The sequence below is a fragment of the Myotis nattereri genome (genome assembly GCF_964212035.1).
Source record: "Myotis nattereri genome assembly, chromosome: 17".
Lineage (NCBI taxonomy): Eukaryota > Metazoa > Chordata > Mammalia > Chiroptera > Vespertilionidae > Myotis > Myotis nattereri.
In genome coordinates this window covers 35,827,334-35,843,769 of record NC_138092.1, presented here as the reverse complement: position 1 = coordinate 35,843,769, position 16,436 = coordinate 35,827,334, and the positions used below count along the sequence as shown (strand labels likewise).

The 16,436-nt window shown below is 43.1% G+C and overlaps 1 protein-coding gene across 1 annotated transcript in view; it reads left to right on the top strand.

Moving 5' to 3' along the window:
• The first annotated feature begins 447 nt into the window (after positions 1–447).
• Positions 448–16,436, top strand: part of ARFGEF1 (ARF guanine nucleotide exchange factor 1) — a 100,334-nt gene continuing 84,345 nt past the window's right edge. Inside the window, exon 1 of the mRNA XM_081111628.1 lies at positions 448–736. Within this exon, the coding sequence (XP_080967754.1) occupies positions 613–736 (124 nt within the window). The 5' untranslated portion in view covers positions 448–612. The remainder of the gene's footprint in view (positions 737–16,436) is intronic.

Sequence of the window (16,436 nt, the reverse complement as noted above, 5' to 3'; positions counted from 1 at the left end):
GCCCCGCGCCGCCTGCGGAGAACGCGGGAGGCCCCGCCGGGCCGCCGTAGCGCTGCGGCTCCGCGCCGCCTCCGCCCCCTGCCTCCCGGCGCCGGGCGCTCTGGGCGGCAGCGCCAGCGCCAGCCACGGCCGCGCTTCCTCCTCTGCAGCCGCTCGGACGCTGCGTGACGCGTCGTTTCCTCCCAACATGGCGGCCGGGGCAGGCCGGCGGTGATGGAGGCCGGTGCACGGCCGCGGCGGGTGCGCGTCCTCCCGGGAGCCAGGGCAGCCCTGCTCGCGCCGGGCCTCTGAGCCGGCTCGCTCCTCGGCCCCCCGCCGTCGCCGCCCGGGCTGGGCTCCCTCGCCGCCGCCTCCCAGGCCCGAGGGGCGAGTGACGGGGGGTGGTGGTGGCCGGGAAGCGACCCCGGGACCCGGAGGAGCGGAGGTCCCGCCGGGGCGGCCTCGCAGGGTCGGCGGCGAAGCCCTGCGGCCCCGGGCCCGCACCGCGGCCGGGCCGCCCGCCCCTTCCTGCCCCCGCCGCTGCCCTCCACGCCTCCGCGCCCCCACCTCCACCCCTTTCTCTCGTCTCTTCCCCCCCTGCTCCTGCGCCCAGCCGCCGCCGTCCCCGCGCCCATGTATGAGGGCAAGAAGACCAAGAACATGTTCCTGACGCGGGCGCTGGAGAAGATCCTGGCCGACAAGGAAGTGAAGAAGGCGCATCACTCCCAGCTGCGCAAGGCGTGCGAGGTGGCGCTCGGTGAGCGGGGAGGAGGCCGGGCGGCGCGAGGGGGTCCGGGCGCCCCGGGGAGCTGCCACCCGCCCGCCCGCCCGCCCGGAGCTGGGAGTTGACAGTAACTCGGCTGCCTGTGCGGCCGGGGCGGGGGTGCGGGGTGGGGGGAGCAGGGGGTGGAGGGCCGCCGCGGGGCTCGGCACCCCCCGGCGGCCGAGGGGGAGCTTTGGCGGGGGGTCGTGCGGGGCGGCCGGGTGCCCCCTTTGTGGTGCAGCGGAGGAGGAGCTGCTGCTCCTGAGCTGGGGCGTTCGTCCGGGTGGAGCCGGTGGGTCGGGACTGGGCGTGGGAAGGGCTCGGGCTCCGTCTCCCTCGTGCGTGTCAATAACTTTGTCGTGTGACCGGGCGCTGGGGGGAGACGGGCCGGAGTGGTTCCCTCGGTGACAGTCCCGAGCCGGGGCTTGCAACAGCCTCCGCCACGGGGAAAAGAGGGGAATGTTGGAGCCGCCTGGGCTGACCTGGAAGAATAAGACCAGAGGTGAAGGAGGGGGGAGGCCATGAAAAAGAGGGGGTGGGGGGAGGACCTTTAGGTCAGCGGGCTTTCCCGACAGGGAAGGGGAGGTTTGAAATGGGGAAGGTGAGAAAGACAATGACAGCCCACCAGCCGCGTGTCCGGACCCCGCAGCTGCCCCCAGGCCTGATGTGTATATAGTTCAGGCGGACATCCTCACAGTCCCGACAGCCAGGGCAGGCCGAGGGGGAATGGTTCCAGGGGAGACGCTGCGATGGATCTGTTGCATCCATCAAAGACGAAATCGTTGGAGGACAGGCGGGGACACTTAACACAAAGATGAATTCCTAATGCTTACGCTTTATTTTATAGCACTGGAAATAGACTAGATCAAAATGACGAGAAGATTAAGCTTGTTACAGGGGCTTATTTTTTTTTTTTTTTTTAAAAAAAGCCTTCTTGAAGGGGAAAAAGTGCAGAATAACTTAAATGCATGCTAAGTTAAAGGGTGAAGACAGCCTTTTATTTATTGAATAAATAGAAGATGACTTTTTAACTTCCCTAGTAAGCCACACTGGGTCTTTTGCCCCCTTCCTCTTTGGATCTTTTAAAGTGGTGCGATGGGAAACATCAAAGAAAGGCCGTTTGAAAATTTTGAATCTGCAGTATAGTGGACTTACCTTTAGTTTTTCAGAACTTCCTTGGATTAGAAGTTCGCCTTGTGTTGTTCTTGCAGCTAAGGAAAAGCTGAGGTGTATGAGATGACATTGTGCAGTGGTAAAAGTTGAATTTATATCTGGGTCTTGAATATTTACTATATTGGGATGTGGTGAGGGGAGGAGAGGTCTTTAGCATTTTTAAAAGGATTGTTATGTTCAGGTTTGTGAAAAACCTGCAGGATAAAGCATTTGAGATTCAAATTAAAGTGTGTGTGTTTTGAGACCAGATTTTCCATATTAGAATATATATTTTAATAACATTAAATTGTAAGTATTAGGCTGAAGAAACAGAATTCGGTGTCTATTTGTATATGTATATGTATATATTCATCTATCTATTTCTTTATTTTTTGTCCCATCCTCCAAAATGCTAACATAAGTAAGGGTGTTTCCATGGAGAGCTCACTAGCAGTGGAATCTGGGTCCCTGGGTTTATCCCGGTGATGTTGCGTTTAGAATAGTCAAATCTCTGGGCCTTAACTTGCTTTTCTGTAAAATTAGAGTAGATAGTGAACTTATTGATTATAATATTACATTCCCTCTAATGCACCGTGAATGTGGGTGCACTATTCTTTTAACTTGTGCAGTGAGTTTTCCTGCTGCTCTTGATTGACATCTCTAGGAGGCTTGTAGTTTGGTCCCTTCCATTTCTAGACATAGGAACTACTTGGTAGTAAGTGTGCTAGCTTTACCAGGATTATCTATTCCAGATTTTGCCAGTTTTTACTTTTTTACCCTTCCATACAGTTGGCAGAAGCTTATTATGAGAACTCTGAGTACCCAGGCAGGGGCTAGGCACCAAAGTACTTTCTTTACTTGAGATGTGTAAGGCTTTTTCTCACATTTCATAACAGTTACATTTAGCCTCCTACAAAACTCATGGAGCAACCTCACAATACTTAATCCCTGGTGAACTTGGTTTCTTCGCTTCTAGTCATCCTTATCACTGAAACAAATTGATAGGGATAACCCATTTCATCTTTGCAAAAAGTAGACTGTTTTGCAATAAGGTAACCCGAAATATACTTTGTCCCTGGAACTTATTATAGACCGCCCGTTTTCTTTTCAGTATTGAGAACTGTACCAGGCTCACTTTGGTCTCTTGATAATCTGTGTGGCCATCAAGCAGAATGGCAAAGTGAACTGGAATGGCCTGGTTTGGTCATCTCTGATCTCTAGGTTGTAAGTAGGTAGGAGTTGGATGGTCGAAGCACAGAGGTGGGTGTTGTTATATCCCTTTTAAATACACCTGCCTGCATTCATCTCTCCTCCCCTCTCAAATGCTATTGAGCACTAGCATGGAACTGAAGGAAGATGGCCAGTAAACAAGGAAATACATAGTCTGTCGAACTTTTAATCCTCTTGTATTTAAAAAACATTTTATTGGCGTGCGATTAGATTTCAGAGCACTGGTATTCAAAATTAACTTTTTAATATAAAGACCAGTTATCAAAGGTTTTCTCTGAATAATACTCATGAAATTATAGTTCACTGCATATTAAGAAAACTTTTTTTTGGTTAAAGTATAGCTTTTAGGAAATTTTATCTAGATTATGGGAGGTTTTACTCATTAAAACAAAATCCGTTCTCAGATACACTAAGTAAAGGAACTTTTATTTTCACAAAAAGAAAAATGATGAAAGTTTCAAAGGATATGCAAATTATTTAAAAGTTTTATCAAATTTTCTTAAGTTCAGATTTTATTTTAAGGAATAGTTTTTTTAAAAAAGGAAAGAATGAAACCTTCACAGCTACATTGTTGCAATCTGCAGGCCCAAGAACAGCTCCAGGTTGCCCTCTCTTGGTACCTGCCCACTACATCTCTGTAGTGCTCCCTGAATGAACTCTGCAGAGTGAGGTCTCCTAGGCTGCCCTAGCGGAGCCTGCTCCATTCCTGCTCTCTAGAATCCTGAATTAAAAATAGTCTGGCCATCTGCTGGCAAATGAGACAACAGCTGAGCTATTTTTAGTTTCAAAGAATTTAGGATGTTGGGGGATCTGGCTTGCAGGTAGTATTGTTTGTCTCATGGGGAGGAGGGTACATATGGGTCATATTCCAATTAGGTCTCTAAGTTTTAGGAGTTTCTTTGATGTTAGGGATATGACTAGTTCAACTTTTGCTTCTAACATCATATCTATGAAAATACTCTTCAGATGTTAGGATGAACAAGTTCATGTTTGGAAACTAGCATTGATACAGAATAGGAGTGAAAGGGGTGACCAGAAGAAGGTTTTAGAGACAAGGGAGGCACACTAGGGCAGCAAAAAGGGGTAGATTCCTTGCAGAGATAATGGGAGAATGATAGAGAAAAAGAGGAATTGTTAGGGAAGTAACGTTTTCATCAGAGTGTAAAGTTGTTCTTCATATTATACAGTGACCCTACTGATTTAGTTTTTCTTATATATGAGGATTTACTTCTAATTATAAGTCACCCCCAGAAATGTAAATATAATATTTAGACTAAAAAGTTACAGAAGTTGCTTCCATTTAATCCCACCCTTATTTTAGTTTAGTGGGGATATAAAAGGTATATGGAGGAGAAGAAATTACTTAAGTGCTTGTGGTACCAGTTTTATGCTACTTTTGGTAATTTCATTAATTTTTATCACTCTTCACCATTTAAAATGACTTACTCCCAAATAATACCCTGCAGACTGTGTACAATTTAATTACAACTTATATCCATTAGCAGGTCTCCTTTTAAACCTTCCTTGGTATCTAAAGTAAAAGGTGTTTTCAGTAAGTCAGGCTGCCAGAATTTTGAGATAGCTAGGAAAGAAGAGTGTTGTGAATGAAAGGAAAATTCTACTAAGTTTGAGTTGAGAAAAATTAGTTTTGATTACAATGTACACCAGGTGTACCGGTTAATAATGCGGATTTTGTAATCAAGGAAAACAGGATAATTTCAAGAGAAACATCACAAGTGCCTTATTCAAAGTAATGTCCATCGCTAGCTACACATTTTCCCCATCTTTCAGGTAATTTGTGGATACCATCCCAATAGAACTTTTCTTGTTTTGAGGCAAACCATTCAGAGACCCAATTTTCCACTTCTTCGTGCATTTTGAAGTCCTGCTCAGAGAGTGGGTATGCCATTGATTGGGACAAGTGGTAATCTGAAGGAGCAAGGTCTGATGAATACAGCGGGTGGGTTAATACTTCCCAGGCAGGATCTTTTAACATTTCTTTAACTGGTTTTGAAGTGTGTGATGGTGTGTTATCATGAAGCATATTTACTTTGCCGTGTCTTCTGGCTCATTCTGATTTACTTACGATCAAAGCATGGTTCGTATACCACGCTTTCCTGATCCCACCAAACGCAGAGCATTGTCTTCTTTCTGAAGCGATTTGGCCTTGCAATCGATGTTGATGGTTGACCTAGATCAGTGGTCGTCAAACTGCGGCTCGTGAGCCACATGTGGCTCTTTGGCCCCTTGAGTGTGGCTCTTCCACAAAATACCGGCTTCTGCGCATGGGCCACAAAGTTTCAATTGCACTGTACATGCGAGCCCACACGTGGTATTTTGTGAAAGAGCCACACTCAAGGGGCCAAAGAGCCGCATGTGGCTCGCGAGCCACAGTTTGCCAACCACTGACCTAGATCAACCCATGATTTTGTGCATTTGGGATTTTCAGAATAAATCCACTTTTCATCGCCAGTCACAATTCGATGCAAAAAAGACTCTTTCGTGCCGTTGAAGCAACATTTTACTGATGACTTTTCGGTTTTCCATTTGTCTTTCGTTCAGTTGATGTGGCACCGTTTTCCTTCCTTTTAAATCTTTCCCACGGCTTGTAAACGATTGGAAATTGTTTGCTGAGCAACGTTTAATCTTTCTGCAAGTTGTTTTTGAGTTTGACATGCATCTTCTTCCAATAATGCTTGTAATTGTTGGTCTTCAAACTTTTTCAGTTGACCTGGATGTTCTTTCTTTCACATTGAAATCATCACTTTTAAAGCGTTTAAACCTGCATTCACAAGTCTCTTGAGATGGAGCATGTTCACCATAAGCTTCCTGAAGTATACAATAACTTTCAGCAGCACTTTTCTTCAAAATAAACGAATTAAAACTTCCTGCAAATGCTCTTTTTTGGCATGAAATTTGACATTTTTAAGCGTAAAAATATCTATGATGTTAACACCTTCAGAAAATTTAACATAGGAAGTTTTAAAGCTTGTTGTCAATACAACAAAACAGCATACATATCAAATCGCATATATATATCAACATATGTGTAACTCCATCTATTGAAAAAAATCTGCATTATTAACCGGTACACCTGGTATACTCTCCTTTGTGGAGATTTACAGTGCCCATTAACAATGTTCGGATTCTAAATAGTGTTTTAAGAAAGACGCCTGCTCAATTTTGCTGAATGAAATCTTTCCTAAATTTATTTGACCCTCGCCCTAGCCAGTTTAGCTCAGTGGACAGAGCGTCAGCCTGTGGACTGAAGGGTCTTAGGTTCAATTCTGGTCAAGGACACATGCCCAGTTAGTGGGCTGGGTCCCCAGTAGGGGGCGTGCAGGAGGCAGCCGATCAATGATTCTCATCATTGATGTTTCTATCTCTCCCTCTCCCTTCCTCTCTGAAATAAAAATATATATTAAAAAAATTTGTTTGACCCTCTTCAGCATCTGTCAGCACCCTCAGAAATACTGTTCCTTGGCATTCACTACAGGACACTGTTCAAGGGAAAGAAAGGCAAAGTAGATACAACAACCCTGACTCCTGATAAGAGGATTCTCTAGAAGAGTTACTCTGTTTGGGGAAAGCAGTGTTGACAGTGTGGGAAAGAGAAGAAAGTCAGAGATAAGTAGCAGTTGGAAAGAGCGGTATCAAGACCAGAGAAGTGTGTAACTTGCTAACTCTTCCTTCCCCATCCCATCTATGGTAGGCAACTGGTTGTCTCTCCTGATAATGTTTAACTTGTAGAGAAACTTCTGTTGGTAATTGTTTTTTTTTCAAAGCAGAATAAAAGCATATAATAATTGGGGAAAATATTTATCATTTTCTTTACAAAATGGAGGAGGGGTTATTTGAAAAGGGAAAATACATGAATAAATTACTATAGCCATTCAAAGTTAAGTATATTCTTCATTCAGATATTTGCTGAACTGAACAGTATGTGGCAGATAACTGCTTCAGTGCTGGGCATATAACAGTGAACCAAATGTGCTTTAATGGAACGTACTTTCTAGTGGGTTGAGGCTGACAATAAAAAACAAACTAATATATATTGTCATTGTTATCATCTGAAGAAATAAATAGTTCAGAAGGGTAAAAGGAGAAGACCTGGAATGCAACTTTAGATAAGGTGGTCAGGAAAGGCTATTCTGTGAGGTGACATTTCAGCAGAGAAGTGACAGAAGAGATTCAGCTTTTCAGATACTTGGATGAAACAGAAGTAGAGGGAGCAGGAAGATGAGGGAGTGCTTGGTCCATTCCAGGATGAAAGGTGGCCTGTGTGGCTGGAGGGGGAGTGGTAGGAGAGGAGGCGACTTTGGATTTTACTGTATCTGATGGAAGCCGCACAAGGGAGTGACATAGCAGATTTACATTTTTAAAGGCTTACAGAGGTGGTAGTGATTTAGACTAGGCTGGTGATGGGGATGAGAATTGGTTGCATTTGGAATATATTTTAAAGGAGTCTACAGGGTTTGCTGATGGGTTGGTTGTGTGACAACAATCTTGTAAGCTATACAGGGTTGTTGGAGTGGGCATTCACCATGATGATGAAGAACACCAGGAGAGAAACGGTTTTCGGGAAGTAAGTTTATATAGTAAAATATTTCCATCCAACTCTTTACATGTAGTTTTAGAATTATTTAATAGGATGTCCTGATTATCTTATGATAGGATATTTTCTATTGATAATACACAAAATAATTTCAAATTTGAGTTGGCAGAGTTTTTTATTGAGTTTTTTCCGCAGAAAACAAGCCTTTCACAAAGTTTTAGTTACAATCCACAACTGGCCTGGTCCCTTGTTGGGATAGAATCTTTGCAGATGTAATTACTAAGAATCTCAAGGTGAAATCATTTTGGACTTAGGGTGGGTCCTAATTCCAAAGACTGGTGTCTTTATAAATAGAGGATGGAACACAGACACACAAGTGAAGAAGGCCAGGTAAAAGTGCAGGCAGAGGTTAGAGTTATGCTGCCATAGCCAAGGAACTCCAAGAGGCCCCACAAGTTAGGAAGAGGCAAGAAGGATTCTTCTCTGGAGCTCTGGAAGTAGCATGACCCTGCTGACACCTAGAGTTCAGACTCTGGCCCCAGAACTGAGAGAGCGAATTTCTGTTGTTTTAAGCCACCAAGTTTGTAGTTAATTTGTTAAGGCAGACCTAGAAAACTAGGAGAAGTTCCTTTTATCCTAAGTTTTCAGAACCAGTATGGTCTGTTTGAGCTTACATTTAAAGAATACACAATTTTACTGGGCTTTGCTTTATTGTGGTTTGCAAATACTGTGTTGTTTTGTTTTGTGTGTGTTGTTTTTGTTTTTTTTTAACAAATTGAAGGTGTGTGGCAGCCCTGCATCAAGTAAGTTAATGTTGCCAAAAAGATTGAGTTGCTGAAGGCCCAGGTGAAGGTTAGCGGGGTTTTTTTTTAGCAATACAGTATTTTTTAATTAAGGTGTATGCATTGGTTTTGTTTTGTTTTGTTTTAGACATACTGATGTTGATCACTTAATAGATTAGAGTACATAAACATAGATTTCATATGCATTGGGAAACCAGAATATTTGTGTGACTCGCTCTATTGAAATAATTCACTTTACGTTGTGGTGGTCTGGAACCAAACCTGTAATAGCTACAAAGTGTGCCAGTATATGTTTAAACAAACAAATGATATCTTTGTCTAGTCTCTGTTTCATAATTCTCAAAAGCTGTTATTCTGAGACTTTAGGGTACATGAGTCTCTTGAAAAACTTCTTTAAAAAAGTGTCCTGGGTCCAAATATTTGAAAGTTTTGTGTTCTACTTTCGCTATTTTTGTTTTGCTTAGATTTAGACTTGATATAACTACATTAATCTATATATCCTATGTTATCTTCTCATTCAGAAAAGATTGTAAAAACAGTCTTTAAAATACTGTGACATGAAGTAGCTGTAGAAAACTCCATGTGGGACAATTAATTCTTTTCTTTCGATTTTGAAAGTGAAAAGGTATACAGTGAGACCTTACGTAATCAACTGTGAATAACCCTCATCTGTCCTGAGCCTTGCTAAGAAATGAAATAATAAATACAAGTATAAGCTGACAAAGAAGATAGAATGAAGGCCAAGCACTTTATTCAGAGGAGAGTCCCTATGCCGTTGCTCAGTCTATTTACTTTTTTTAAAAATTGACTGGAGAGAGGGAGAGGGAGACAGACATCCATTTGTTGTTCCACTTGTTTTCAGGTCATTTCAAAAGAAAAACTGGGAGAAAGATCACCCGTGACACTATACACTTTATTTAAAACACACACACACACACACACAAACTTAATTGAAGTATAATTTACATATTATAAAATCTGCCCATTTAAAATGTAATAATTTTTTAATCCTCTCCTGAGGATATGTTTTTATTGATTTTAGAGAGGGAGAAAGAAAGAAACATCATTGTGAGAGAGAAACATCGATCGGTTGCCTCCCAAACCTACAACCTAGGTATGTGCCCTGACCAAGAATTGAACCCATAACCTTTTTGTTGTATGGGACAATGCTCCAATCAACTGAGCCGTCTGGCTGGGGCTTAAATGCAACAATTTTTACTAAATTCATTGAGTTATGCAACTGTCATCATAATCTAGTTTTAGAACATTTCCATCACCCCAGTAACATCCCTAGTGTCTGTTTATAGTTAATCCCTTTGCCACCCCTATGTCTACACATCTAATAATCTCTGTGTCTAGACTGCCTTTTTGTGGACATTTCATATAAGTGCAGTCATATATATGTTGCCTTTTGTGTCTGGCTTCTTTTACTCAGCATAATGTTTTTAAGGTTCATGCGTCAGTATTCCATTTTTTATTGCTAAACTACTGGCTTGGTGCATGAATTCATGCACATTGAAAGGACATTAATTAGAAGAAATATTTTAATATTGCTATTCACCCTTTCTCTATAATAGAAGTGTCAACCAAATTCACGATCGACAATAACAGATTGAAACACACATGCAATTGGTGCCAGCGAGAGCTTTATATGTATCGCGCATGCGCAAGTCAACTTAGCCTTTTATATATATACTAGAGGCCCGGTGCACAAAAATTTGTGCCCTGGGGGTGCGGGGGGGAAGGACCCCTTGGGGGATGTCCACCTGTCGACTTAGGCCCACTCCCCAGGGGATCAGGCCTAAGCTTGCAGTCAGACATCCTTCTGGCAGCCAGGGAGCCCTCGGGGGATGTCCAGCTAAAGGCTTAGGACCCCAAGGGATCAGATTTAAACCATTAGTTGGACATTCTTAGTGCTGCCATGGCGGTGGGAGAGGCTCCTGCCACTACCTGTGCACTGGCCAGCCATGAGCCAGCTATGAGCCAGCTTCTTGCTAAGTGGCACTCCCCATATGGAAGTGCACTGACCACCAGGGGGCACCTTCTGCATTGAGCATCTGCCCCCTGGTGGCCAGTGCGCATCATAGCAACTGGTCATTCTGCCATTCAGTCATTTTGCATATTAGCCTTTAATTATTATTATTATTATTATATAGGATGTCCCTATTTTCCCCCTTTTGCCCCCTCTACCCAGCTCTTGCCCCCTACTTCTCTCTGGCCATCACCATACTGTTGTCTGTGTCCATGGGTTGTGCATATATTTTCTTTGGCTAATCCCTTCTTTAAATTCATTTCTTTAAATTTTTATTTTCAGATAATTGCTTATAACTGCACTATTATATATTTTCTATTATATCATTTAGAATTAAGATATCTTTTAATTGAACCCTTGTAAATTTTAGCACAATTTAATAAATTATGCTAGAAGCAATTAGGAGATTTTTCATGTAATGCAGATACATTTCAATTGATATTTTATTAATTTTTAATTTTTTAATATTTTAAATTGAAATCTCATACATGTAAAAAAAACTATAAAATACTACAGCATATTATATGTACCCTTCACCCAGTTTCTTAGGTGTTAATAATTTAAACATAACCATTATACAACTAACAAAATTTGGAATATATTTTTCTTATCTCTTTAATGTTACTTAATCCATTTACTTTGTTTTTGTTAATCTTCACCCAAGGATTTTTTTCCATTGAATTTTAGAGAGAGTGAAGGTAAAGGGAGAGACATATTGATTGATTGCCTCCTGCACATGCTGATAGGGACTGGGGATCAAGCCATCAACTAAAGTACATGCCCTTGACTGGAATCTAACCTGGGACCCTTCAGTCCACGGGCTAATGCTCTATCCACTGAGCAAAACAGGCTGCAGCTTAATTCACTTACTTTTAATCTATATGTGTCTTTATATTTAAAGTGGGTTTTGTTTTTGATTCGCCCTTGAATCTGTCTTTTAATTGGTACATTTATGCCACTGACTTTCAGAGTGCTTACTGATAGAGTTACTGCCATATCAGGTGGCTTCTGGGGCCGGCCTGTGACCGGGGATTGATCCATCACGGGCAGCAGGCAGGCATCTTCTGGGGCCCGCCTTCAGCCTGGGATCGGATCCATCATGGGTGGCAGGCAGGTGGCATCTGGGGCTTCTGGGGCCAGCCTGCGACCCGGGATCAGATCCATTACGGGTGGCAGGCAGGCAGGCGGCATCTGGGGCTTCTGGGGCCGGCCTGCGACCCGGGATCGGATCTATCATGGGTGGCAGGCAGGCATCTTCTGGGGCCCGCCTGCGGCCTGGGATGGATCCGATCACAGGCGGCAGGCAGGCGGCTTCTGGGGCCCATCTGCTGCCTGGGATCAGATCCATCACGGGCGGCAGGCAGGCGGCTTCTGGGGTAGCACACAGGGGCCTGGATGGCGGCTCACATTCATGCTGTCCTGCAGTATGCAAATTAGCCACCATCTTTGTTGGTGGCTAATTTGCATATTGTGCTGATTAGCCAATGGGAGGTGTAGTGAAGGTACGGTCAATTACCATGTCTGCAGTATGCAGATTAGCCGCCATCTTTGTTGGTGGTTAATTTGCATATTGCACTGATTAGCCAATGGGAGGTGTAGTGAAGGTACGGTCAATTACCATGTTTGTCTATTATTAGATAGGATAGAATAAATTTGCTTAATTAGACCTGCTTTCTGATGTAGCTAAAGTTTTTCCAGCACCAACTTCTCTTTCAGATAATTATCAGCAACACAGCAGTAATATCAACACGAAGCAGATTATTATTGTAGATCATGCAGGGAGAATAAAAGGTAAAATATTTAACTGCAGCAGTGTTTGACTGTATTCTGCGCAGTGAGAAAACTTGAAGTCATTTTCAAGGTCCACCATTTCTTACTTCTTTTCAGTCTGGTCAAGTTTCTAAACTTTCTAAATCTCCATTTTCCGGCTAATGAAAAGAAAATAAGATTCCACTGAGTCTCCTATCTACCTTCGTCAGGACTTCCGTGAGGATCAAATGAGATGAGGCACAGGAAAACGCTTCACAGACATTTTGTTAAAGTGTAAAATCTTTGCACGTGGCTATAAAGCAAGTCATGTTCTTGGGCTGAAGAAACTGTAAGGAGGCTAGTCGTCGCTAGGGAGAGGAAGCTGGGCGTTGCTATGTGATGTCATTACCTGGTGCCCACAGCGACTGTTTTTGGCCTGGGCTGGGCTGTGGACTGCATTTTGCATCATGGGGTCTCGGCAATGTCGGCTGCAATTTGGTGGGCCATCACTCCAGGGTGGTGGATGGGCCTATGTCCCACTTGGGGGAAGCTGAGTGTCACTTTGTGGGCGCCAGTCCATGGTGCCATTTCTCTGTGCACATCATGGCAGCTCCTGCATGTGTAAGTCTTTATGTGGACCTAAATTTTTATCTGTTTTGTATAGACACCTAGGAGTGGAATTTTAAAAAAACTAAGTTGTTTTCCAAAGTGACTGCACAATTTTACATTCCCACCAGCAATATATTAAGATTTCCCATACCTCCTTGCCAGGCAACATTGTTACTGTCTGTCTTTTTTATTTTAGCCATCTTGGTTGATATGAAGTGTTATTTCATTGAGACATTGTTATTTTTCTCAGGTATTGTTTTCCAGACTTTATTCTACACACATACACATACACAAACAGATGTATTCTTCAAAAAAAATTGATCTATTTAATTACTAAGCACAGTAGAAGGAAGACTATTTCTAGCATTGATTTAGTTTTTACTGTATGCCAAGTTCTCCATGCCAGTGAAATACTTTCTTGGCTTTATTTCAGTTAGTCCTTAAAAGAACCCTGTATACTCAGGTGCTATTATCTGCATTTTGCAAATGAGGAAACTGAGGTTTACAGCTTGTGTTTGGCAGAGTTGGAATATGAACACCTTTTGGCTAACTGCAACCATTCTAACCTGCACCCTTAGTCATAGCACTGTTTACAAGTAACAAATTACAAAACGGGAAAGAAGGGTCTCCATAGACAGAAAAGAGAAAGAGCAGATGATCCAAGATGGTAGTGGAGTAGATACCCGTTTCACTCAGCTCCTCTCAGGACCAAACTGGAATTACAGCTAAAATACAGAGCAGGCTACCTGAATAACCAACTGAAGACTAGCTGAAAAGTCTTATGACCAAGGATTTATAGAAGAGACCACATCGAGGCTGGTGGGAAGGGCAGAGACGCATAAAGGGCTGGCCCCACTCTCAAGGAGGTTGACATTCTGGAGAGAGATCTCAGCTGCCTTAAAGGTTCCCCCTGAGAAGCGTGGGGTCTCAAGGCCAAGCCAGGAAGACACACCCACATAACACTGAAAATCAGCAGGGATTCTGTCCTCAGGAAGAGACTGGAGTCTGTTAGAGACACATGCTCCCTCTTAAAGGTCCAAAGCATAAAATCTTGTTTGCAGCCACTCACCCTGGGCTCTGAAGAAAGGGTGGATCAAAATAGAGTCCCCTGAAGAGAGGCTGGGATTATGGCCTGGGGAGCAAACTGAAGGGACAGCTGCCAGGATACCTGTGCTGAGTCACTCTCCCACACCAGATGCCATCTTTCTTGGGTGGAGCACTCCCTTCCTTGCAGCATCAGCCAGGGGAATGCAATAGCCTCACACTCTGGATTCCCTGTAGCACAGCCCTGCAGAGCTTGTGTTCTGCTGAGGAGTCGGTTGCCTGGGCCAAGCTGTAGAGACCTGGGCAGCCTTAGGGGTGTCTGTGAAGAGTTGTGTGGCTTTGGGGCAGGGTCCATTCACCCACTTACCCATGAACCTGACTGGTGCTCCCCCGGCCCCCATAGGAGATCCACTTGCCCATTCTTATTCAACATTGTACTGGAAGTCTTAGCCACAGCAGTCAGACATGAAGAAGAAATAAAAGGCATTTAAATTGGAAAGGAAGGAGCAAAACTCATAATTTGCAGATAATATGGTACTGTATATAAAGAACCCTAAGATTCCACCAAAAAACTACAAGAACTGATCATTGAATTCAGCAAAATACAGTAAACCCTCGATTTTTCAGACCTCAATTTAACAACTTCAGATTTAACAGACAAAATTTTCGGTCCGTATGTCATGTGTTAATTAACACCCTGTTAATTTTAAAATACTTCTAACCAAGATTTGCTTATAATTAAGTTATCAGGTTATTTTTTTGTTATTAATTCGCTTATTTTTAACAAATTTTAGTATCATATGTTGGAAAAAACACTACAATAAGGCCATGTGTTAGGGGAAAACATTATAGTAATTTTGCCAACATAAATATTACATATTACAATTACAGTCTACATATTTAAATTCAAGAGTAACCTTTCCTAAACAATGTTCCATGAATGATTAGCATGTGATCACAGGACATCTCGAGGTAATTGGTTCTGTTGTCATGTGGCATGACTTTCTGCAGCAGTTTTAACGCATGTGCTAAGACACGCCCCAGTGATGTGCATTTGTTTGCTTGAGGTGACTGGTGAATGCATGCATTTATTAGACCTATTCAGTATAAATTTTAAATTAATACATATAGAAAACTTTTCTGTGAAATTAAACTTTTCATACATACTTAATCTTAATTACACAAATATGTCTACATAAGTAAAAACAGGTAAACTAATTTGTCAGTTTTTTAACATGCATTTGGGAAACCTTTATTATATAATAGATGTTCAGCTTTAATGGACACCCCCTCACCCGAATTAGTCCATTATATCAAAGTGCTGGGGTCCAACCCGAGCAGGTCCAGGGGTCCCCAAAAGTGTGGACGGAGTCGGCGAAGAAGGAATGACACGGAGACAGCGTTCAGCTGATCAGCAGCCTAGCCAGGATCTCTAGCCAAGTTCTGTTCAGGATCTCCAGCGAAGTTCTGGTTAGGATCTCCAGCCAGGTTCTGTGTCCATGTTCTCTTGCTAGGTTCTCCAGCCAGGTTCTCTTGCCAATTTCTGTAGTCAGGTTCAGTCCAGGATCTTTTGCCATGTTCTCTCGCTAGGTTCTGTCTCTAGGTTCTGTCTCCAGTTTCTGTCCAGGATCTTTTGCCATGTTCTCTCCAGCAAAGTTCTTCTGTCTCTAGGTTCTGTGTAGGTTCTGTGTCTAGGTTCTGTGTGCTTTGTCTTGTTATATCTGTATTTATACCTGTTGATTCCAATCCTATCAATCTCTATTCCAAAGGTTAGGGCGTTTCTTATCTCCATTCCAGGGAGTAGAGATTATGTAGCTTAAGCATGATTGTTCGTAGTTAAAGTGATTAATTACCCACCTGGCACTTAGTTAAGGGGTTTTATTCCCTCCCTAACTTCAGGAAAAAATCCCTACCTGGGGAAACAACCTTTCTCTGAGAGGTGACCTTCGTTAAAACACATAGCACTAAGGGGAGCAAACATATTAAGAACAGTATGCTATATACGCCAGGTCCCTTGAAACAGCAAGGATGGACCGGCTTCTGGCAAATTCCCCCTTTTTTATTTTTTAAAAGCAGGTATTAAAAAGAAAAACCCCAAATGCTCTCTTGTATCCATTTTAAGAGTAGGATTGGCGCTTTCCGCTATTACCTGAGTCCTGATCTATCACCCCAGGGAGAGCTTGCCAATCCTGCACTTTCCCGGGGTGGAAAGGCTGCAGTGGGGTTAAGGATAAGGCTCCTTGGGCCTACCTCCTCCCATGCCTTTACATTTACCTTTCCTTCCTAAGAAAAGCATGGACATACTTCTTGTATAAAACATTCTGTTTGACTGGGAGTAACCTTAATTCCTCTGCTAGCAAGCATATGTGTTAAAAGATCAATACAGAGTCTTATTTCTTTAGACTCAGTATGGCACATCTTCTCAATCTAAGTTCTGTACTATCCACCTTCTTACCCAGCTTATCCTCTATAGGGGGGTCTGCAGTACCCTGGTGGAGTCCTATCCGTCCCGAGTGTGGG